General features: G+C 44.8%; 2 protein-coding genes across 2 annotated transcripts in view; one reads left to right on the top strand and one right to left on the bottom strand.

Annotated features, from left to right (window-relative positions):
• Window positions 1-2,509: 2,509 nt before the first annotated feature.
• On the bottom strand, window positions 2,510-7,787 carry ackr3b (atypical chemokine receptor 3b). The gene is made up of 2 exons (XM_012823297.2): window positions 7,262-7,787; window positions 2,510-4,596 (listed from the first exon to the last, which is right to left on the bottom strand). The coding sequence occupies exon 2, from the start codon at window positions 4,569-4,571 to the stop codon at window positions 3,477-3,479; it is 1,095 nt and encodes a 364-aa protein (XP_012678751.1). The 5' UTR covers window positions 4,572-4,596; window positions 7,262-7,787; the 3' UTR covers window positions 2,510-3,476.
• Window positions 7,788-9,784: 1,997 nt separating this feature from the next.
• iqca1 (IQ motif containing with AAA domain 1) overlaps window positions 9,785-25,492 on the top strand; it is a 29,913-nt gene continuing 14,205 nt past the window's right edge. The window contains exons 1-10 of the mRNA XM_031558147.1: window positions 9,785-10,324; window positions 11,643-11,970; window positions 12,754-12,876; window positions 13,104-13,301; window positions 15,271-15,342; window positions 15,727-15,929; window positions 17,323-17,407; window positions 17,558-17,710; window positions 19,532-19,607; window positions 25,052-25,158. Of these exons, the coding sequence (XP_031414007.1) occupies window positions 10,314-10,324; window positions 11,643-11,970; window positions 12,754-12,876; window positions 13,104-13,301; window positions 15,271-15,342; window positions 15,727-15,929; window positions 17,323-17,407; window positions 17,558-17,710; window positions 19,532-19,607; window positions 25,052-25,158 (1,356 nt within the window). The 5' untranslated portion in view covers window positions 9,785-10,313. The remainder of the gene's footprint in view (window positions 10,325-11,642; window positions 11,971-12,753; window positions 12,877-13,103; window positions 13,302-15,270; window positions 15,343-15,726; window positions 15,930-17,322; window positions 17,408-17,557; window positions 17,711-19,531; window positions 19,608-25,051; window positions 25,159-25,492) is intronic.

Raw genomic sequence — 25,492 nt, 5'->3', positions numbered from 1 at the left:
TATATATATATATATATATATGTGTGTGTGTGTGTGTGTGTGTGTGTGTGTGTGTGTGTGTGTGTGTGTGTGTGTGTGTGTGTATGCTGATATGTTTCATGCTGACGCGTGTATGAATTAATCTGCTCTCTTCTGATACTCTCCTCTTCTCCTCTCCTACTACTTAAGACTGCTACACCTGCCCACGCAGAGGAAACCCAATGTAACAAACACACAATACACAAATCTCAATGGTTTTTCTAAACAATGAGGGAGCAATTGAGTGGAGTGAAAGTTTAAACCGGTCATGCAAAACGCAGTTGCAACACAGGCCACTGCTGAGGGGCCTGTTAGCAAGATCCTTACTCTCTGGTGGAGCACCTAGGGTGGCGGTTGGCAAGATTTGTACTCTCTGGTGGAGTGTCTTAGGGTGGCGGTTGATTCTGTATGCAAATCAGTGGCAACTCTCTCTCAACCACTCTCACCACAGATACTTTCACCTTCGGGGGCTGATGCTCTTCTGTTACCAGGGAAGGGAACACACACTTGGGCATGATCAACAAATGTCCTCATGGACCTCTGGAAGTCCCTTAAAAAGCTCTGGTGTTGGTAAGAGCCCCGGGTCTGTAAATGGAACACAGACAAAGTGGCACGGATCAACCCATACACTATTCCAGCCAATCAACATGGTGCTTCAGAAGCACAGAAGGAAGGGGAGGGATTGGATTGGTTGTTTAGCTCAAGTATCAACAGGCTTTCACTAGAATCATGGAGTACACTTTTAAATATGCCAGGGAACTGTAATGTTAGTATCATGGATTTGCATTTGTGTCAGCATGTAAAAGGTGGATATAATGGGGATGTTATGATGATATGTCTAAATGCTTCACTAGCATGAGCTGTCAACTGTGAGAATTGTGCAACGCAGCAAAACAAAGAAAGCATTTTTCCCAGTTTTTTTTCAGTTAGCAACTTGTCAAATATTTCTCCCTGCTGTTACAGGCTGGCATCCCCGTGCCTGTCTATTCATCCAACAATGTTTTGGTAATTGGGCCTGAATTAGGAGCGGCTTGCTTGGACTGTACAGACTTACAGACTTGTAAAGTACTTTTGTGGTTTGTACTCTTCACAGGATTGCAAACTGACTTCAGTCTACAAATAATGAGATGTATTTTGGGGGGTTGCAGTGTTAAGGGCTGTTGACAAAAATAGCTATAGTTACCACCGCCATCATATGTCTACTTTGCTTTCAAGATGCTGTCATGGCCTGCCTTTTGCAAGTCTATGAAGGGAAATGTTAGATGTTGGGAACATAAGATCGCGTCGACTCAAACCTTAAAGTGGCTTCTCTAAAGATTATCCTCCAATAGCACATTTTCATGGGTTGTGAGAAACAGAAAAGGAGAGAAATTTTAATGACAGGCTTAAAGTCCGATGTGTCAGCCGCCCTCCCTGCTGCACTGTGGGTTTGTGGGTGTGGGGAGCGGTTGAAAGGCTGTTTGTTCCTCTGTGCGGCCCAGGCATTCACGCCAGCGCAGCGCTCCCACGATCTGCTCATTCAGACCCTGGCGTGCCACTTTAGGACCTCACTTACTCCGCACTCTGCTGGCCCCCCATTGAGGCCTGATGGGAAAGCGAGATAGCACGGAATCTCTGCTATTGTCCTGATTGCAAAGGCAGACGCATGGAATTTTGAGAAAAATGTGAGTTTGTTGCTGTAGGATTTGATAAGCTCTGCTTACCTTGAGGAGTACATTGGCTGGCCTAATCCGGAGGTGAACCGCTCGTCCACTGCTGCTCAAACACAATGGGAGTTCAAACGCCTGAGGCAAGGGACGCATTTAGACACCACTGGAGGAACCTACTCCACTAATTATTCTGCGTCTGCGTCTGCGTCTGCGTCACTCAGGACTCGATGGCACTAACAGAAGTGTGTCAGTTAAGATAGACTATCTGGGGTTTTGGGCTTTGGTCAGATACCACAGATGATAAAACAGTTACTGCACTCCTGAGGATGTTGGTGAAGTCAAAGAGATCAAGAGTGCCAGAGAGACAGACAGAAAGAGACGCAGACAGACAGACAGAGGCAAAACCATGCAGACGTAGACAAAGACACCAAGATGGCCACAGACTGGATGAGACAGACACAGGCAGACTCTGAACGAGGCCAGGTAAGTTAGAGGGTCTGATGTGGAGCGCTCTTTGAAAGTCTCCGCTGACTCTAGGCACACCTGGATTTCCCCTCCAAACTACAGAGCACAAGTGTGGAACACTAAGTGCTATACAGTTGGTACTCATTACCTCACCTCGTCACAGGCCCTCGGACTTGTTCTGTCTCACTCTCTCATTCTCTCTTTAACACACACATACATTCTATTGGTTGGAAATATACAGTATATGCCCTGCATACAGCTAACGTACTTGTGCATAGGCCACATGTGTAGCTACGTACTGCTCTTGCTCATATACAGATTTTAATGAAAATATTGAATGAATTCATTACCTAAATAAATGGGATTGAGGCTTGTGCTTGAAGGCTATAAATGTTTATTTTAAAACGTGATAAAATACATACCAGCAAAAACACATGAAAATTAATTTTCTCTGTCCTCTCTGGGCAAAAGAAAGCAGACAAAAACACTTTTGATTATGATATGTATTTGGATAATGCAGTCGTTTTATTGCAATATCACATTTAAAACATGATAATACATAATATAAAGAATATATAAAATGAATATATAAATATGACATATTTACAAAATGTACACTGTAATACTACTCACAAGACATTATTGCCTGACAATACCTGTTTGACCATATATGTCTCTTTTACAAAACTCATCCCGAATTTGGGATATATTATATTTTTTTAATCAGATATGTTCGAGCTTCCTGGGGTCACATTCACAAAATCACTTCAAAATAACAGCACATTTCATAATAGCAATCCTCTCTTGCTCCTGTTGTCTGTGTAGGTTTTTAGTCAATTTGACATCTTGTCATTTGTCTGTGAAAAGTTGATTGAAAGAAGTAAACCCAGTCCTGCCTGTTGGCCAGAACATGTGGATAATCTTGGTGGATATGTGGATAATGGAGTCTTGGTGGTCTTGAGCGCTACAGATAAACAGACACAGAGTCTCAGGTCCTGTCTGGTTCCAGTTGGGGGAGGTGTGTTTGTGGGGGGTTAGGGAGGGGGAGGGGGGTTGTGGATTTAGGAGCCATTTTCACAAGTCTGTGGCCTAAACACAGACACTCAGCCTTAACTCTTTTCAAGTGCTTTTGTTAAAAGTCCTTTCAGCAGTCACTGCTGACAGAAAAACTAAACCTGTTTAAATAATCCACATGCGACAGAATCAAAAAGGAGCCATTTACAAAGGAAAGGCATGGCATCTTCTAGTTTGATACAAATAGAAGACTTTTTTAACTGTACAGAGTTTATACTTATGTCAATTCTTCAAGCGTTTGAGATTAGTCCTGTCTCTTACGGGGACCGCTCACATTCCCAATGGAGCGTGATTATCCACCGCAGAGTACTCAGTCTCAGAGACCCGGGAGGCGTCGATGAGCTTGGCCAGTCCGGTCTTGGTGGAGTACTTGAAGATGAAGGCCTTCATGAGGTCGTAGCGGTAGTTCTTGTTGATGAAGTTGTAGATGACGGGGTTGATGCAGCAGTGCACCAGCGACAGACACTGAGTGAGCTGCAGAGCCACGGACAGGAAGTGGTCCAGCCGACAGCTGAAGGGCAGGACGTTGAGGATGGCTAGGGTCTCCACCAGCAGCACGCCATGGTAGGGCAGCCAGCAGATGAGGAAGACCATGATGTAGGTGAAGATGATCTTCCGGCTGATGCGGCGCTCGGGGTCAGTGGAGGACGAGAGGGCCCTGGCCAGGAGGATGTAGAACAGGCAGATGATGGGGAAGGGGATGGCAAAGCCGAGGACCATGAAGCTGAGCTGGATGCCCACCGTCCACTCCCGTTCCCCAGGGTACGTGGACTTGCACTGGGTGTGCTCGGAGTGCGAGGACTTCACAGCATCCAGAAAGTAGCTCTCGGGTAGAGATGCGGCGAGGGCCAGGAGCCAGACCAGCACACAGATGAGCCTCCGCATGATCTTCTTCCTGCGGCTGTTGGAGTCGCCGAACAGGGCCACTGAGAGGTAGCGGTCCACACTCATGCAAGTGAGGAAGAAGATGCTGCTGAAGAGGTTCACGCTGAAGACCAGGTGCATGATCTTACACATGGCCCCCCCGAAGGGCCAGTTGCCATGCTGCAACAGGGAGCTCACCCACACGGGCAGAGTGGCCACCACACACAGGTCCGCTATGGCCAGGTTCAGGATGTACAGGTGCGTCTCGTAGCGGTCCCTCCCGGCACGGAGGTTCACCCACACCACCACGGTGTTGGCAGCCAGGCCGATGAGGAAGATGAAGATGTACATGACGGACATGGAGTAGAGCACAGCGTTGAGGCTGAAGCTGTAGGGACACAGCTCCGTCTCCACGTGAGACACGCTCTCATTCTCATCATGGATGGTGATGTTCAGCTCCTCCAGGATGTCCAGGAGCTCAGTCAGGTCACCGAAACTCATCTTGACTTCTCACTGGCGACAAAATCTGAAAGAGATCATATGAGTCACTTAGTACTGCAAGAACAGAGTTCACCTGTGGAGGAATACAGTCATTGCCTACCAGTCGAATCACTAAGTTGTCACGGTTCTTGGTTCTCATCAGTGCTAGTTCCACTACCAGTTTGGTTCGAGTTCCACTCGTTCACTAGAGACTCCATCTGTCTCAAATACTGAACAGAAGAGATGTTCGTCAGGGAGACCGTTTATTTACCAGAATAACACGCATAATCCAAAACATTTCAAACACTCTGAGGTTGGGCGACCTGGGACAGGAACTCATGCTGCTTCTAGGAATGTTTTCTCTTGTGCAGCGGAGAGAGACGTTTCCCAGGCTCCTCCTAATCTACCAATAACACAGAGGAGTTGGCGTTGTCCTGGTCACAGGGATCAAAGTGTGAAATAATCAGGGGCTGATGCATACCACCATTCACATCTGAGACAAATCTGCCACAGCTGACAGCCTAAACCAGACCTGCTGGGAGGAAGCTGATGATAAAGAGCTGTGGCCGACCTCACCCTTCACATCACAACCACACTCTCAACTAAATACACCTAATAATACTGACACAGAATACCACCAGCCTTCATATGACATTCTAAAGGCACTTTCTGAGCAGAAGGGCAGGGTGATGCAAAATGAGAGTCCAAACCGACATATAACTCTAATGAGGAGATAACTAGAAAGTAGAAAGCTGAGATTTAGAGACACGAGGAGACAAAAAAGAAAGGGGGTTTGTTTGCGTCACATGTAACAGCCATAGCACTTTAAACTGGAAATCATTCAAGGCCATGAACAGATAAGTGGCTATTTCAGCTTCAGCCCAGAGGTGAGAGGTGATGCTGGCATGAAAGGCCCAGACACTTCAGACAGTCAGGGACCTCCACGCTTCAGCGGACACCAAAAGGAGCCCAGATAATGTGTTTCTATGACACTGAGGGGTGAAAGGTCCAGCTCTTCAATGACATGTCCTTTAAACCATATGATGCATTGTCATTGCCTTTAAACTGACACAGGGTAGCATTATGGGAGCCATGGAAGGGGGAGAATTTATGAGACAGAGAGTAAGAAAGAAAGAAAGAAATCTCCACACACTGCTTCTCTGAATATGTGTATGACGTTTCTTATCATTGACTGAACAAAAAAAGTCCTGATTACATAAAAAAAATCACTCATTTAAAAGAGAGAAGAGCAGCTTGTTGTATCAGACATTTGAGTAGAAATGCTGTGAACTACAAATTAAATCATCACACAGCAATCAGTTCAGGGAAATGATTATTTGTTTCTTTTTCAAATTAGAGAGCTGTTATGACCTCTGAACAGGGATAAAACCAAAACCTAATGCGATTTTGAGTAATGTGAGCAGAAGAGACAGCTGCCCTAATGTGACTTGGGGATCTCAATCAGTGTGCACTACGGAGAGGACAGCAGCCTCCTGTCCACGCAGAGGCTCCATCAAAACAAAGAGAGTTCTTCTCATGCGCTCTTTCACATCCTCTGCACCTCTAGCTGATCAGCAGTCTGTTCTGCCCAGCATTAGAGACAGAGGATGGAGTCAGTGGCGTAAAACTCGAACCTGTCTCTCCAGGTGCCATAAAACTGGTGGTGTATCGGTCAACCCCTCCACCCCCCGAAACTCAGTTGTAAAGCTGTTGATTTTACACTGCAGTGGCCACCAGCCCCCTTCACCTGATCCCACGGCCCCAGGCTGCCAGCACACACCGCGGCACAAAGAGCTCCCTATGCGGACCCCACCGGCTGCCACACCAACCCCCCCAGCCCCAAACTCCACTCTGCCTCTGCCTCCCCTTCTCAACCTCTCTTACTGTTTAACTCTCCCTTGTTCATTTGGGTCTCTCCTCTCCTTGCCTGTTTCTTTCAGCCTGCTTCTGCAGATGTCTCTCCCCCTTTAAATTTCAGATTTGTCCAGCTTCATTTCCCAACAATATGTCCCCACAACAGAATTTGAATTGAAACATTTACAAGTGTTATGTAGAAGGATATCTGAACTTTGCCTGAAATCAAAACGAACCATTCCAAGATTTGTTAAAACAAAATAAAAGGTGTTGTGGTATTAATCCCGACAGTACGTTTAGGGCATAGTCCATTTTGCTGACGACTAGTTGCAATACAATCATAGAATAGAAACTGCTCATAACAGGCATGTAGGAAAACACTGAAAATAATTCTATCAATGACCAACATATAACCAATAGATATATACCAACATGTAACAGAAAATAACAGTGAAAAATATTTTTTAAATGACTACTGCATAGCCTTCACGGAGCAAGGAAATACCGCTACCTGTCCTGGCGTTGCGATGTTAAACCTTGAGCTATTCTTTCATTTGCGCTTCCCTCGTCTCTTATCTGTTTCATCCATACAATGAAGCCTTATCTAAAGTCGCATAGAATTCGAACAAGGGATGGTACCCACTGTTAATCCATGCCGCAAACTGTGACACCCGAGGTGCCTTCACATTTCTAAATGAGCGCTAACGGTTAAACGCATTAGATAATGTATGAAGTCACTGAAGTTACAGTTGTCGATAGAATGTAACAATTTGTCTATCTGTAGGCTTTTGTGCATTACGGATAGTAAAGGCTTTTTCCAATATGTCCTCGGCGTTATAAAGTTAAAGTGTTCTCACCTTAGAAAACCTTTGACTTGCTCCGTAAACCAAAACGGCCGTGTTTGTGTCTGATATGTTCTCAATCCAGTGTGTGTGCCTCGATGTGATCCCTAGTGAGGATGCCGAGATTACGCGGCAACAGGGTCTTTACACTTGTTAATATACCAAGGAGAGTTACGCCTACCAAGGCAGGTCTGAACTCTGGATAATGGAAGTTTCTGTCTAATCACAATAGACTCAGAGGACGTGCGAAACAACGGATGTCCACTCCTGAAAAAATAACACTAGACATACTAAAGTGCTGTGTGTTTGAATCCAAGTACACAAATGCTAAACGAAATCTATTCCGCACAAAGTGCGTCAAAGGAAACGTCTTCCTGGTGTCGAGTTACTGGCGAAACCCCAGAGAAGGCAAAGATACGTAAAGACAAATGCATAGAGCTCACCGTACCCTACTTATATTTCCTTACAGCGTTCATGAGTGTTTTTATGTGTACACCACAAACTTTAGTAGGAATGGCAAAGCTTCATTCTACTTATTTTTATACACACAATTATTTCACAATACTTCACTGTTTTTGACAATATTTTACTATTCACGGAGAGTTCTCATTTGGAAACATGGTCAATGAACACTGTACTATTTATACAAGTAATATTTAATGATGTTAACCGATGATTAGGCACTGAGATTTCTCATTTGTTTGTCCCTTTATAGAGGCCCTGTCCAAGACAAAAACAGCTACCCCAACAGTATAATTCGACACAGTATATATTTACTTAGTTAAAGAAACATAGCACCTTCATCGTTGACTTTTTGATTTTAAAGTGTGAAAATAACTCCAAACCATCGAACCAAGGATCTCTAAACAAAGTCTGGTTTAGTCGTTTGTCAAAGCACAGTACACTACCATTGATGATAAATATACTGAATACCAAAATTAATATGTAAACTCATTCTCTCTCTCTCTCTCTCTCTCTCTCTCTCTCTCTCACACACACACACACACACACACACACACACACACACACACACACACCCACCCACCCACCCACACACACACACACACACACACACACACACAGCTCTCACACATCCACATCCGTACACACACACACACACAGGTTTACAATGGTGGGCCACGTTTGCCTTATGGCAGGTGAATTTGGTTTGTTATTTTTCCTGTTCCGAAACCTTTTAATTCAGCACACATCCTCTTGGCACGGGCTCAAAGACTTCCACGGGGCCATATTTAGGCACATGGGAGCTCACCTGTTGTTGGGCTCTTCAGCTGGTGCCTCTATTTATTACCACAGCCACCGTCTGCTCTGGCCAACAGCCATTGCCCATTGTGATGTGTGCCTGGGAGAGTGGCTGCGCACACTACTGTGTGCTCCAGTTTAGAGATAAATTGATTAAGTGTGTCGTCTCAAATAAATAATAAAATTAAAATACAAACTGAGTGACAAAGGGATCCATTGTGTTGTGTTCTGCAACAGATTTGAGCGTATTACATGTTTTATCTGACATAATCACAAACAGAAGTTTTAGAATAACTTAGATGGTCCTCTAAATTAAATCAGAGAAATATCTGTGTTTATTTAGACATAATTAGCCACAACAATGACAGCACCTTTGCTAATGCCAAGGCAGAGAATCAAGGATGAGACAGCTTGGTTAGAAGGCTTTCAGATGATGGAATCTGCTGTGGTCACTGTGTATCTCTATTCTGTGTCCAAACAGCATAAAGGACAGGACCAACCCGATGTCCCACTCTGCCCAATCTTCAGACAGGAATGTTCCCTGTGTCCATGTCCCTCATCCTTTCTTGATAAATTGCTTCTGGTGAGTTTTCAAGCCTGATCTCGGGACCCACAGGCTTTTATTTGCACATTTTTTCATTTTAGAGTGAGAAAATATTTTATCAAAACCACAATCAAACTAGGACATATGACCACTCATTTCCATATGCTCAAGTCAATTGTTTATTCCTTTCAGGCTTACAAATCTGTTTCTAATAGAGTTCTCCAAATCTGCAAACCACACACATCTCGATGCAACCCCCATTGTTTTGGTGGGAAATGAGAGAATTTCCAAATATGTCTGATTTCCCCTTTTCATTCATCAAGCCAAACGATGTATCATTTCAGTCCATTATGTAGGCTACAACTTTGCGTTTGGGGGTTACATTGAGATGCTAGGCGGAAAAGAGTACATCATGGGTTAATTAAACGTCATATGGGCAAAAAGGTATATGTCTGAGAGGGGAAAAACACAAGAGACGCATGAGTCTCATCTATTCCCATTCATGATGCTCCCAGCGCACCTGCCATGACAAGTCATCGAAGATGCGCTAACATACCTTACTGGATCAGGAATTCAGGATTAGAAAATTCACAACTAAAACGTTCAAACTTAAATGAACCGTCTTTAACTGAGATAAAGTTAGAATAAAAATCATGTGTTTGGGATTTGTAGACTAATCAACAAATCCCGAGATGTGTTGAATTGCGCAGGCGTGACATCTTGTTGCTAGACGCAGTGTGCCCAGCAGAATAGCAAACATGTTTTTTTTTCTGAGCGATAGCAAGTTCACTGAACATTTGCATTTAATAGATAATACAGCTTTGAATATTTTAATGGCTTGACATAATAGTGTTAATGTTTCTCGTGGTGAGCATACCCAACGGGTTTCGCACGGTTAGGTAGCCTAACCTTTTACAGAGACTTTGTATAGCTGTATGCGCACGGGGAAACGCACTGTTTTGTGGCACACCCCCCAACGTCTTTTGTGGTTTTAATCGTGTTTCCATAGCAGTTTGTGTGGATGTTTGCTAAATGTATCAATCTGCGACTGAGATACAGGACCTGCAAAGCGTGCGAAGTAGAACCCTCGTTGAAATAATGGCAGGCGTGATTACAAATAGGCTACATTGTTTCAAAATTGTATTTTAATATACCTTCGGTTCATGTCAATCAACATTGATGTCACACTTGCAGTAGTCCGTTTGCGTGCCCTGTATTTGTGCATCATATCTGTGAGCATACTATCAGGAATCATTTGCAAGAATGTCGCACAGGTAGGCCAATTTCCTTATCGTTTTTTCAAACACATATTTGCGATGCAAAAGACTCACAATATTGCCGCAACACGTAGAGGAATGTTCTTATGAAGCAGAAATGCAGTGGGATGTTTTTGGAGGAGTTTGATTTGTAATGTCATTTGCACACAACTTTTTCGAGAGACGAGGAGTTTGAATGTTGCTTTAAAACTTTAAAGATTTTAAGTGAAACATCCACAAGTTTAAAGTCCACGTTGTTCTTGCTGTTACTATGACAACATACAACTCAGTGCTTTTGTCCTGAAAAGCAATAAGTACCCTAGAGTGAAACGGTGTCACAAAAAGCAGCAGATAGTGTAGAGCAAAGCAACGCATAGAATTGTTTTTTTTCCCATGGAAAAGCTTTTCTGCGCTATTTTACTGAAAAGCTTTGTGGCTTTGTGTTTTGGCTTTGTTATCACCCATCTCTTCCAGCATGTGTGTGGGCAAACATTTTCCCTCATTCATAGTGCAAGGTTTGGTCAGCAAACCTCGAGCTGGGTTTCTCCTGAGGAATTCTGCTGAATTGTTGTAGTCAGACTCTTTGTTTCTGGGCAGTTAGAGTATCTGAAAAGGCTCCTGTTTTATTGTAAATGTTCCAGCTGAATTGTCCTCTCCTCCTCTTTCCTCTCTTTCTCCTCCCTCCCACAGTAACTCTGGGGTGACGCTCCTTTGATTTCAGGTCCCCTCCAGCACCATTTACTCTTGACTGTGTTAATGCCTGGAGGGTGTCAGTATAGCCACATACGAATACAAAAGGAAATTGGTTTCACCTCTGTATCAACTCTTTTTTAAGCATTCAGTAGGGGTTAACCCACATTACATCAGCAATAGTCATTTATTTCTTGCCAATAGTGCGAGAGTGAGCAACTCTTCTGATCTGCACAATTTAATATATTTTAAATTAACTACCATGTTGCCTGTTCAACTACTATTTGTGTGTTCCTTTAACTTCACTTTGTTCTCAGATTCACATGTATTATTATCCCTTCCTTTTGGAACCAACAGTAATTAGTTCCAGATTTGTGTAGATTGAGTAAAGAGTATCAGTCAACTAATTGTCTTAAGTAGCTTAGCTTATACCAAAATTAGCAGTATTTTCATGAGGTCCTAAAGTAGTCAGAGGGGCATTTCTGGAAAATCCTGTCTTTCAATCAAAAAATAAGCAAATTAAAAAGTTGGATCTGATTGCCCTTTGTTTCCTCAATGTATCTAAATACAACATGAGTAATCACACAAGGCTACGATTCTTTGAAATGATAATAGGTAACTGCTCACCTAAAGACTGTCTCTACAGCTCTTATAACAGGATATGGGCCGCAGCCCAGAATGCCTTAGAGGGCCTTCTTGAAGACGAATTCCCTGTCGTCCAGCCTCGACCCCAGAGGGACCGCCTGCAGGTCTTTCAAACGCTGGCTGGCTTCTACCTGAAGTACCTACAGATCATGCACAACCTAGAGGAGGTGTACGACCAGATGGTGCATCCGCAGAAGAGGCGAGTGGTGCGGGCCGTCATGGAAGGCGTCATGGGGCGGTTGCTGGAGCTGAAGAATGAGATGGTGGAGCTGGAGTTCTCTGAGTTCCATTATTTTGACGACATGCTGCAAGACCTGAAGATGACTCCTGTGAGTCTGTTATGCTATGTTTACACCTCAGGCCTTCATGCTTACGTCTGAACCTCATTTGTAGGGACCATCTGGTTACAAGTACCCAGGGAACAGATTTGTAATTGATAGTCCCGTTTACAGCCTCTGTCAAAAAGAAAATCCCCCCTTGAAACAACAAACATAGGACAGAATCAACCTTAGATCAAGCACACGCCAACAAAAACATACACCTGTGTTCAGCTGGCCATTTGGTAACCACCGTTAATTCATGAGGGTGTAAACAAAATGAATCAAAAGTCTAACAATGAATTTAGCGAATTTAGCTCATTCTATCCCTGCTCTTGTCCTGGCATGTAAAATAATGATGGCTGCATACTCGTGTGTGGATGGATGTGTATAGGTGAGAGTGTGCAGGAGTGGTGTTGTTAACCCTTTGGAATCAAATGTATCTTAAAGCTCCAATCTGTATGATTACACAGCAGTTTCTTGATCAGACGAATGATTCATATCTGATTTAGATCCATATATGGACGTGCCACATGCCCTGTTTAGACCACCATGATACCTCACCAATCTGTGCCACTTAAGAGCACAACAAATCAGAATTTGGTCACATTAGCCATGCAGTGTAAACATAGCCCTCAGGGTTACTGATATTCTGATAAACTGATATTCAAATACCACACAGTGGATAGGCCAGTGACATTGTTTCTGAGATTGCCTGAAAAGGAATGTTTGAATGTGGATTACCCTCAGTAGAATTGTCATAGTGTCATCTTTCCTCCACCAATGTCTGTGCAGGCTGATCTGGAGGTGCCCATCCCACGGTACTTTGTGAGGGAGAAGATGCGGGTCCTGAAGGAGAGGGAGAGGATGCTGGCCCACATTCTGGCTAAAGGAGGTCACATAGAACAACAGGAGCCTGTAAGAGACAATGTCCCAGGATGGCCAAAACATTCCACATCTAACAGCGCACATCTCCCGTTCAGTGTGTGTGTGTTGAGTATGACTTTAGCACATCTCCTGTTCAGTGTGTGTGTTGAGTATGACTTTAGCACATCTCCTGTTCAGTGTTGAGTATGACTTTAGCACATCTCCTGTTCACTGTCTGTGTTGAGTATGACTTTAGCGGCCTGCCTGCCTCCCTTCAGGTGTGTCATGCTGCCGCACAGAGGGTGTCGGTGGAGGAGGCCGTGCAGCTGCTCCAGGTGAGCGAGCGGGCGCGCCAGGGCCGACTGAGGGCTCGCTTCATGAGGGAGATCCGTCAGGATGAGAGCAGGAGCCAGCTGGTCCAGAGTCAGAGTACCTGCACCCTGGACCCAGATGCTGCTGCCGTGCGCATTCAAAAGGTACAGTATCAAGGCTATGCTGCCATTCAAAAGGTACAGTATCAAGGCTGCCATTCAAAAGGTACAGTATCAAGGCTGCCATTCAAAAGGTACAGTATCAAGGCTATGCTGCCATTCAAAAGGTACAGTATCAAGGCTATGCTGCCATTCAAAAGGTACAGTACCAAGGCTGCCATTCAAAAGGTACAGTATCAAGGCTATGCTGCCATTCAAAAGGTACAGTATCAAGGCTATGCTGCTGCTGTATGCATTCAAAAGGTACAGTATCAATGCTATGCTGGCATGTGGCCTGCAGATGTGGCCTGCAGATCACATTGTGATGCATGCAGTATGTCCATGGAGTTCTGTTTGTCCATGTATTGTGTTTGGTCATTTGTAATGTTTACATTTTTTAGTTTTAGTTTCAGTCAGCTTTGTCATATTTAAGAGAAGAACTGTGTTGAAAAAAAGGTATTATTTTGGTCAGAATCTCCTGAACATCAGTAACAAAGAGCATTTGTAGCCAGTAGAAACTAGTATAAAACTGTTACAGTGCATAAAACAATATTATTATCTGTGTGTATTATGCAAGATGGAATGTGTTGGATTCTAGTGTCATAGGCTTGTGTAAGCTTTCACCTAAACTTCACCCCAATTATAAGACCTCCTTAAAATGTGGTCAACACGTTTTGGGACAACCACCAAAGCCTTGTCCTTTTATAAGAGATAATAAGCACCCTCCGAACCCAACCGCCATCCCTAAAATATATATGCAGCTCCTCAGCAGAGGAAACAGGGTTAGAACTCTGAGGAAAAGCTTCCATGAGTGACAGAGTGTGAAAGATGGTGTGCGAGGACTCTATCCGTGTAATCTAATCCCAGGTTTGTGACGTAGATCTGAGAGAATGCTGTGCGCCACGCTCAGACTAAAGAGATAGCACTGGGGCCAGCATGAGATCTCACACATGATGACAGAAGTGAAAGTGAAATGTAGATGCGCTTTAGATGCTGCTCTGGGCCATGAGCCCTGTGAGGATATGCTGTTACTCATGTATAATGGAGTACATTCCAGTGCCTTTATGCAGCCAACAACTGCCATTCAGGTGTTCCAGTCTTTGCCATTAACCAAAAGCTCCTCTGCTTAAAATGGCCTGTAGCTCTATGTTCCATGTCATCAGAAGTATTTGTTGAGTTTGTGTTAAGGAGATGGGTAAAGTTGAGTTTGTGCTAAGGAGATGGTTAAAGTTGAGTTTGTGTTAAGGAGATGGGTAAAGTTGAGTTTGTGCTAAGGAGAAGGTTAAAGTTGAGTTTGTGATGAGGAGATGGTTAAGTTGAGTTTGTGCTAAGGAGAAGGGTAAAGTTGAGTTTGTGATGAGGAGATGGTAAAGTTGAGTTTGTGCTAAGGAGAAGGGTAAAGTTGAGTTTGTGCTAAGGAGAAGGGTAAAGTTCAGTGACAACAAGTCCCTTAGAGGCAGCAGTGCTTTGGCAAGCCCCTCTAATCCCCGTTCTGTTTTCCCTGTGGATGTTCCAACTCAGTGCAAAGCTTCTTTTGAATTCCTAAAAACCCCGGAGCCTTAATCCTGCCCACCCTCTTGTTGAGACGAGGGAAAGCGAACAACAAGGAAATCTTAAAAATAAATTAACCTCTACTACTATGGTTAACCTAAGATTACATTTTTTTATTTATCCAAAGTCACTTATATGTTCCAGATGTATGTCTTGTGCTTTATCAAGCATGTAAGATATATAATGTGTTTTATGGCATCAGAAAAATCTAAGGTCTTCCATCAGAGATGTGATGCATTCCAGCTTTTGCTAGTTGAATTCAAGAGAGCCAATAGACATAATTCACATCATATCACAGCTGCGACCCAATGGAGGATCAGTGAGTTGAAGCCAGGCCGATGCTATCACCACCAGTGTCTGTCTGTCTCCTGGGCCTCTGCCAGCTCCAGTCTCACGTGAGTCAAACCTGTGTGTTTCTCTGTAGGTGTGGCTTGGTTACAGTCAGAGGAAGAGGACAAAGAGGGAGAGACTGGAAGAGCTGATTTTTCTGGGAATGGTAGGTGACACGGTGGTCTGCCTCAGAATGTGTTATAGCTGTGGTTGTGTGTAGCTGAGAGAATGTTAAAAGTGTTTCTCTCCAGTACAAAGATCACTAACCGAGTCAAAATGAGATAACACTGCCTGTCCAACCCATCCTACAACTCATTTCCTCTCTTTTCATCATTTATAGACATGGCAATATCTATTCCCTATTTGTCAAAAGCATGTGTCCAACTCCATGCAACCAAATGTACAAACAGACACAGTGCTGCTCATTGCCTAGCTAGGACTGACTGATGGTCCGAGTGAAGTACATAGAGTCCAGTTCCTGGTCATCTCAGTCGAAGCCTCTCAAATGGCCCTGGTGAAGTTGTGTTGTTCTGTGGTCCCCATGCTTCAGGTGCCCCCTGAGCGGCCATCACCCAGTCCTGCTGAGCAGTGTGCCCACCAGGTGGAGGCTGCCAGGCGGGCGGTGCAGGAGCAGCACGAGGCTGAGTACCAGCGGGCCGTGATCAGCATCAAGGAGTCTGTGCGGGCGGTGGAGGGGCCTGACATACGAGAGACCCTACAGGAGCAGATACGCCAGTGGCTCATCGAGTGCAGGTGGGACACACCCTCCCTCCGTCTGCGACGTCTCCTGCACCACCTCATCTTTCCTCTCTTTCATTCTTCTTCATCACCCTCTACCTCTTTATCAGTCTGTTATAACTTTACTGGCATTTCAAATAATACGTTCAAATTGATATTTAAATATCTGAAAACTGATTGCCAGTTGACCTTTTCCTAACTTCATAACAACACTCCCCATCTGGTAGTGGATCTCTGGATCTCTGTTCCTTCACTCATAATAGATACAGTATTGGCAGAAAAGCTCAGCAATATGAGTCTGGTTTCTATGCGTGTCTAGTGAAAGTGTCAGAATGCAAGAATGCAGACAGCGGTTGTAAGCCTTACTTTTTTGACCAATGAATTGTCTGAGCATGTGTGTGTGTGTGTGTCTGTGTGTCTGTGTGTCTGTGTGTGTGTGTGTATGTGTGTGTGTGTGTGTGTCTGTGTGTCTGTGTGTCTGTGTGTGTCTGTGTGTGTGTGTCTGTGTGTGTGTGTGAGAGAGAGAGAGAGAGAGGCAGACAGAGTGAGTGAGTGAGTGTCTGTTAGCTTAAGAGCTCCAGCAGTCTGACCACAGGAAGTGTGTGTGGCTGGGCTCTCAGTGCAGTGGTGTCTTATTAGGGTATGCCAGAGTGATTTATGGGGGCCCACTGGCCCATGCCAAGCATTAGCTATTAGCATCAGGCTGGATGTGCTCATAACTCACCTCCTCTGGGTGCCCAGGGCCACAGCAGCCCCCTCAGCTGCCACACACTCCCCTTTAGCCCCATTCAAATAGGACCAAGCCCTCACAATAAAAGCAGGGACCTGACTGATAACGGGTCACAACCTTTAGGGTTAAGCTGTGGCGGGGTATCTTCCTGACCAGATAAAGATTAGGACAAAGTAGCGAGACAGAGAAAAATCAGATGGACCAAGAAAAGCAAATAGCTCTATGTAATTCACAGAGAAGAGTGTGTCTGATTGATGCATCCTACAGATGAAATGGATACAGCAGCGTTCAGTGTTCAGTCTCCAGTTGTTTTCGCCTGTTGGCTGCCAGGAGCCCCTCTCATTAGCGTAACACCTCTGGCCGTCAGGAGAGTGTGGGAGACGCTCAGATCTGCTCCTGATTAAGGAGGGCAAAGTTGAGACCTCCAAATGAGCTGTGACTGGACAAACTGCCCAGCTACCCTTAGACACACATTCACCACCGGCAGCCCTCCTAACCCTAAGCCATCATTAAGAGGCACACATGGGGACCCTTCTGCTCTTTAAATATGACTGATGTGCTTGGATTTGCGTTTACAGGTCATTCATTTGGACTCTAGTCCTTTTGTCTTTCATTAGTCATTGCACTGGACTCAAGCTGCTTTCTGAATTGGTTATTCTCATGTGGTTATGATTGCAGAGATGCAACTGGCAGGTTCCCAGACTTCCCCGGCGTAGAGGACGGGGGATCAGCTGTGATATTTGCACAGAAGACACCAGATCAGGCAAGACTCTCTTCATGCTCCACAGGGCGCCAGCAGCATCAGCAGCATCACACCAAAAGATCCTCAAAAAGTTCTTTCCATAACTGCTTTATTTATAGCTGCCAAGCATGCTGTTTTATTAAAAGGAAAAAACACTCTGTTTTCTTGAAGGTCGCTGCTGAATTGGCTGCCAAGGAGGAAGAGAAGGAGAAGAAGAAAAATGCCAAAGGCAAGAAGGAGAAGAAGTCTGGAAATGAGAAGAAGGGAAAGAAGAAAGAGAAAAAAGGAAAAGCAAAGGGGAAGAAAGAGAGCCTGGAGGGAGAGGTGAGGTGCATGAACAGTCTGTTCAATCAAACATCAGGAGCACAGGGAGAGGCTCGGCCTGAGTGGCCCATACATTCTTTCCATCACATAATCAGTAAAGACTGATGTGCCCAGGTGGGGCTACATATGGAAGCTTTCAGGAATGACAGGCACCAGATCCCCTTGATCACATATTGAACCATATTGAACTAGGTCCTTTCTGAAAGAGACACACCCATTGATGGTTTTCAAATGCTTAATTTGTTTTCATCTCATATGTATAAGAAAGAAATTGCCCGTTGCAATAGCAAATTTCTCAATGATCAGTTGAAATCAGTTTGAAAAGACCAGCAGAATTCAGCTAATTGAACCCAATAATCTGCCCCTTGACAGTCACATAGTAGTGCTCAGTGCTTTGACTATTCTGGGCAGGGCTGTTTACTTCAGAGGCCAACATGGCATGCTTCAAGTGTTTCATCATTGTGAAATTCTGGAACAATACTTTGGCTGACCTCTCCCTACATATCTAGCTTGGAAAAAGAACTTTCTTTCTTTTTTTTTGAACTGCCCAACCAAGTTAGAAGTAAACATGTGTATCTTTACTGAGGCAGACTGTGTGGCTGTGTGTTTCTGAATGTAGGCATAAGTACAGGGCATTACCATATATACAAGTCCAGGCAGGACTGCACAGGGAGACACAGCAGAGCCAAAACCAGAGCTTCTGCCCGTCTCAGATGCCTGGGTTCATGGCTTCCGCCGGTCGCAACATGACATCCTGGAGACCTGGAGAAGTGTGCTGCGAGAGCCCAGAGCCCAGAGCCCAGAGCCCAGAGAATAGAGAATAGGAGCTTTGTTTCCTGGCCCACCTCATCTCCTTATCTGCAGTGTGTACAACAGTGCAAACACAAGAGGAACCTGAAAGAGGCACTCAGGAAAGTCCTTCAAATCCTTCCATTGTGGAATGACTTCTGTAGCGCAAAGAAAGCAAATAACTATGGCAGTTTCGCACTGGGAAATCTGACAGAAGTTGAGTTAAACCTTGACATGACTTTCACACTCTGTTCAGTATCCGATTCTGAGTGCCCTGCTTTTAACTGTGAGATCCACAAGGAAACACTCTGTCTCTTGTCATGAGAACCACCATCCATCACCTAGCTATATTATATTGACACGTACCTCTGCATTTTTCAGACTGGCTTTCTCTCTCACCAGGGAACTATTAAGGACTAATGGTGAAATGTGCTTAAAAGCAACAGGGCTTGTGAAGCATGTCACACTGGATTTGGTTGGTTTCTACTGAAAACATGGCCAGCCCGTTCCCACCTCCGCCCTCACAATGTGTGACAGTCAAACCAAACATGCACAAGTGTGCTTCGGTTTCAAAAGTGATTGGATTTTAATGTAGCTTTCCTGCCAGGGAGGAAGGACAACACTGAGATCCATAAATTATACATACAGTGTCACGACTCAACTCTCTAACTTTGGATCCACTTCATTACTAGAAATAACAATACATTTCATTCATAGGGTGCTTTTTCAAAGTCCTTAAACTTCCATTTAAAGTGTCACTGAATCAAGACCTACAGCTAGAGGTCTACATTGAAAAGCCCACACAGATTCAATACATTAAATGAAAGTGGAAACGAAATATTTTTTCACAAAAGGATAAGGTAATTTCACATTTCTGACTCTTTTTCTGAATCCCCTTTGAATTTATGCAGGATAAATATTTAGCTATTTAAAGAAAAATAGCAGACATTTACACTAAAAGAAATAAAAGTGACCCTGTTGCGAAAGAACATTAAAATAAAACACAAGCTTCTTTTCTTTTCTTTCACTCAGGAGGCAGAGAAGGGCTGGAAAATGACTCCAAGCAGCTTTCTTCCCACTATGGTGCAGGGCACCAAGATATATCAAGGTGAGTCATGGAGAATTGCAGGAGATGTAATTGTCAAACATTTACTTCAGTTTACTGGGTCACCTGTCAGAATCAGCTTCAATCACCTTGGACATGTCTTGTACACTGCGGTTGGTCAGACAGACTGAACTTTGTGCGTCTGGAAGGTTGTGAAGTAACAATAAAGCTGAGCTGCTGCTGAGGTCAAGGACAGTCCTGCTGGAGCCGCTGCTCTGGCTGGTGTGGGTGCTTCACCCCCTAATTAGGCTGGATGTCACCGCTGTGTTCCCAGTTATCTGTTTGTCCGTTGTGTTGATCATTTACTTCTGTATTGTGTGAAGCATTGGGCTTTGACCAGACACTGTTGTTCTTGGAAGCAGCAAACAACTATTACATTAATGTGTCACATTTTTTTAATTAAAGGGTTTCACATTGCAACATGGTACCTGCCCTACTAGCAGTGGACACTATGTGCAGTACAAAATGTACAAAAAAGCAAATGTTGTGAATGCAGTATTTGGAAAGTTCCGGATATCTACTGTATGTTTGATCTTGGTGTGTCGGTGCCAGTGGGGCGATGCCTTAGTTTCAGGTGTCTGCACGGACTGACAGCAGGACCAATCAATCTGAGCACATCAAAAGCTCATCAATGACTGGAGCTCTTTTCTCCTGCTGAGTTCCACACTAGACATGTTGAAGGGAGGTCAGGCCTCCTCTGTGCTCCTGCGTCTCAGTCACCCACAGAGGCCAATATTTGAGCTGGAGTTCAGCCATGACTCCACCACTGCATTGAATAACACAGAGGCTTTGAGGAGGCTTTGAGGAGGCTTTGAGGAGTCATGGTGAACTCAAGGGCAGGCAGTGAGCAAACGTCGATCTTTTGGATCTTTGAAAAAGTGAATTTCAGGACATTGTGGTTTCATAGAGTATAAGGGGTGCAGAGAGGGTGATTAAATTAACACAGAATGAAAAGGCTTTATTGCCACTAAAAGGACTAACTGAACAGGCCAAGCTGGATTTAAATAGCTCTAGATCTTTACAGTTGATGATACAGGGACTCACAGTCCTGCTCTTGCTTGTCGTGTTTCCCATTAATGTTGTAGGACAACTTGACAGTACAATTTTGGGTGTTAGTATGATAGTTTAGGAATACTTAAGTGTCAATGCACAGGGCAGGAGAAGTATTGACATTTTTCTTAATCATCTATCTTGAGCATTTGTTTAACTTTTTAAAAGTATCTGTTCACTTGCCAGACACAGCCTTTGGGAGCTCACAGTGACTGTACTGAAATAGACAGTGTCACAGCTTGGAAGTATCTGGGAATACAAAGGTGCGAAATCACATTCTTACAGCACACTTGGTGTTGTTGCTACATTGCTAATTGATGCCATTTGGTGGTTGGCTGAAAGTCACAGACTGTGAATATCTAGACAAGGGAAATGAGAATAACCATAGTCTCCTCTGAATTCCAAGTCTTTCTCCATAATTTTCTACTTAAACAAAAAAAACTATTTCTCTCTATTTCTCCTCTTGGGAACTACTGCAGTGAACAGATATCAATGTGTGTGTTTGTGCGTGCGTGCATGTGCGTGCATGCATTTGTGTATGCATGCACACATGCTGGGAGGGAATAGTGTTTTTCCCATAAAAGAATCAGATCGTCCATCTTCTAGAGCTTTCAGCAGGTCAGAGCTCCAGTCCATCTGTGTGGAGGTGGTAGTCCTGTGCTTGTGTCCTTATGTGGCCTTATCTGACCCACAGTACCTGGGGTGGGGGTCAGTCCATCTGTGGGGAGGTGGTAGTCCTGTGCTTGTGTCCTTATGTGGCCTTATCTGACCCACAGTACCTGGGGTGGGGGTCAGTCCATCTGTGTGGAGGTGGTAGTCCTGTGCTTGTGTCCTTATGTGGCCTTATCTGACCCACAGTACCTGGGCTGGGGGTCAGTCCCTGGAGAGATGGAGGAGGAACCGCATGTGGTGAAAACATTCTTCATCTTATCTCACTGAAGTGCCATAAGGCCTGTTTCACATTCAGTGACCTGACTGCTTAATGTTTCCATCCACACCAGTTGAAAAAGTCCATAGAATGAAAGACGAGCCTGTTGAAGTGTAAAATAGACCTTTGTGCACACATGGCAAATGCTGCACAGCTTTCTGCATACTTCTACCGTTTAAAGGTCTTTAACGTTATTATGGAAGACCTAAGATCCTAACCATTGTCACCATATCAGCAGAGAGGCTTATACACATGCAAATACTATTATTATTATTATTATTATTATTATTATTTTATTATTAATAATAAATACTAGGGTAAATGTAGTTACATTGGAAACTCATTTCTTTTATGGATTTTTTTACCCACCACATTTCACCACATTTCAAAATGTCTAATTGTCAGGCCATATGGATTGAGAATAATTGTGAACCACAGCGGTTTTGTCTAAAGTTGAGTTTCCTGAGCTAAAAGCTCCTGTGTGTAGCAGTGATTCATTCAGGAGTCATTAGCAGTGCAGCTGTCTGTCCCAGCGCTGCGGACCAGCTTCCTCTTCATCACAATGGGAGAGTCAACACAAAGCTACCTGTTAGCGCATTCCCAAAGCCTGCAGACTGAGCTGCATCACGTGTCACACCACACACAGTGTGTGAAAGAGTGCGTGAGGCAGAATAGACTGCAGGGAAGGAAGAAAAACACACACACACATTCACACCCACACACACACACACATATAAACACACATTCACACACACACACACACCCACACACACACACCCACACACACACACACACATTCACACACACACTGACTGGGTAGCAGCTGCAAGTTTGCAGGAAGCAATTATATGCCCAGTCAGTCCTTCTTTCTTTTTTCATTTTAAAGCCTCCAGCCTCAACATGTCAAGTGGCACTGCCTGGCCCTGGGGCCTCAAGGTTACACTCTGGGAGAATTAGAGTCTGATAATAAACAGGACAGTTTGATGAAGAACAGGCTAAAGGCCTCAGTGAAGGGACTTCTACAGCATTAACGCTTCAGTGATATGCATAAAGGTTCTACCCAGTGACTGGAGCCCAGTCTAGTTGTCAGGCAGCCAGATGAGTTATCTGAGTTATTAAGAGGGTCATTAGTCTCGGTGTCTCCTTTGGAAATATGGAGAGAGAATACTGAGGGCATTATACAAGCACCACATGGGAAGTTATAAATATGTTAGAGAGCTTCTTAGATTAAATGTTTTACCAATCTGTTCATGGAGTCTAGTAAAACCATACTTGAGGCCTATTATTGAGCGTAGAAGCTGCTTCTCTGTTTTTAATGTTTCATGGTACCATAATGTAGCAAGGATTTGATTTGTCTCATGGCTTTTTTATGGACATTTTACCAATGCTGGTTCAGAAAGTGATTTAAACAGGGGCCCTTGATGTCTGTGAAAACAAGAGAGCTCGTGAGATGTCCAGCCCGTCACAGAAGTGATGAAAAGAAAATGTCTTCCAGCTTTTGGAAGCAGGGGTTCCAGACTGAGGCTTTGTTTGGTCAGGTGCCTGTAATTGGGAAATGATTATGTGTTGGGTTTATTTAGATGGAATGAAGCAGAAAGGTGACTCCTCTATTTATCCACAATCAAATCAGGGCTAGCAACATCCCAAGAGAGAGAGAGAGAGAGAGAGAGAGAGAGAGAGAGAGAGAGAGAGAGAGAGAGAGGGAGAGAATGAAAGAAAGAGAGATAGAGAGAGAGATTGAAAGAAAGAGAGAGAGAGAGAGCGCGAAGGAGTGTGTGTGTGTGTGTGTGTGTGTGTGTGTTTCTGTGTGTGTATGGGTGTGCTTGTATGTATGTTGGGAATGTGGCTGATAATGTCTTCAGACATTACTGTTGTTATGGTGATATGTCTGCTCTTGTTCGGGGGTTTTCCCCCTCCTCCATTTCCAGCGGAGAGTTTGTCCAAAGGCACCAGCTCTCTTCCCCCGTGCCCATGGCAAGGAGCTCTGGCTGGATGCCTACCAGCATTTTAATGTTCTATTTCCGGCCGGAAGAGTTTGCAATAGGAAGCACTTGTTCTTCCTGTCCCTAGCTCAGACTGGGGACACAAACAGAAGGTCCATTCCCAGAACAGACAGGAAGTGGGAGAGAGGAAAGGAGTCCATCTAAGATGTGCACTCTAACATACTGTGGACTGGGAGCCGGATGCCATTAGCCTCTGCAAGCTTGGGCAGCGGCACTACCCCTCACCACACTCAAGATCTGAGGAGCCTGCCTCTCTCTCTCCTCTCTCGCTCCAGGTGGTAAACAGTGAACAACACGATCTGCCTGTCCTGGTGCGTGTGTGGTCCCCGTGGGTGAACTCACGGCTCTGACATGAACTTGTCAAATAGCCAGCACAATTAAAGCAATCGTGTCGCCTTCGGGTTTGTCCTCCTCCGCTGTGGCATTTTCTGGGGGTTCCCCAGTCATTTTTGACAAGGTCTGGGTTTCATTCATGCCAATAAAACAAAGCCCAGAAAAGTGATCCTGTTCTCTCTGGTCTCCACCATGCCGTGGACTATTGTGTTCTGAGGCGAAGTACGGATGCCTTCTCTAAACAAACAGTTTGAGCAGTGCAAACGGCCCCATTAAGGGAAAGGTAATTACACGTATCGCGTAGCCTCAGGGATGTTTGGAGAGAAGGGTTTTTAAAAGAAAATCTCTTAGAGGACAGTCTGACCTTTGACCCAGGCACAGGGTCTCATTTCAAAGCCAGACATTTATGTGTGGGCGCCACAGAGCATGTCTTAAACCAGTGCCCTCTGACCCCTATATGAACTTGACAGATCTGTGAGATGGAGCTGTCACCCAGAGGTTTGCCTTTTGTTGATGTTATTCCTGTGGTGTTTATGCAGAGCCTGTCTCTAAAACATCCCTAAGCATGATGGACTCGACTCAGAGAGATGAAGTTAGCCTTCTGTCTGGAACTTGTTAGGTTAACACTTGACTGCAAAATAATGATCTCTCCCATCCAGTATAGTCTGTGACTGCACTCTATGTGTTCTAGATGAAGCACAGAGGGTCAGGTAAACTCTGAGAGGAGTGGGGAGGCCTCTTGTGTTGTGGTTGAATTAGGGAAACTGTTGGCTAGGCATCCCCAGTCGACCTTTATCTGGTTGGCACTCTGCCTAGCCCGAGGGAGGAAGTGGTTTTCCGGCCCAGGATGTGGTGCCTGGGAGTGCGGAGAGGAGGACAATGAGCTGTGCGGTTCTCACCCGCTGCACCCCACCTGCGCTTCCCACAGGACGCTCGAGTGGAGCGCAACCTGGTGTCCTGAGCTGCTGGGCCCCGCTGGGACTCACGGACAATATTGTTTCCTCCATCTTTCACTCTGTCACTTTTGTTCTCCTTCTGTCCCTCTCTCTCTGCTTCTCTCTCTCGCTCTCTCTCTCTCTCTCTCTCTGTGTCACTGTTCCTTCACAGCTTCTGTGCTTTGTGTTGTATTGCAGAGGTTTGGCAGGAGCGTGATGAGAAACAGAACTTTCCGCAGCGTTTCGACGCTCAGCTGGTGCGCGAGGAGAAACGGCTGGAGGTGGAAGAGGAGATCAGAGTCCAGGTGAGAGGAGAGGAGAGGAGAGGAGAGGAGAGGAGAGATCAGAGTCCAGGTGAGAGGAGAGGAGAGGAGAGGAGAGAGGAGATGAGAGTCCAGGTGAGAGGAGAGGAGAGGAGAGGAGAGAGGAGATGAGAGTCCAGGTGAGGAGAGAGGAGAGAGGAGAGAGGAGATGAGAGTCCAGGAGAGAGGAGATCAGAGTCCAGGAGAGAGGAGAGGAGAGATCAGAGGAGATCAGAGGAGATGAGAGGAGATCAGGATTGCGGATGAGATTCTGGGCCAGAGCAGACAATATGGCCCAGTACAGGAGCTCAGCAAAAGAGTTTGTCACAAAAAATCT

Source organism: Clupea harengus, chromosome 21 (assembly GCF_900700415.2).
Source record: "Clupea harengus chromosome 21, Ch_v2.0.2, whole genome shotgun sequence".
Taxonomy (NCBI): Eukaryota; Metazoa; Chordata; class Actinopteri; order Clupeiformes; family Clupeidae; genus Clupea; species Clupea harengus.
Note: the sequence above shows the minus strand (reverse complement) of the source record. Positions and strands in the feature narration are given on the sequence as shown.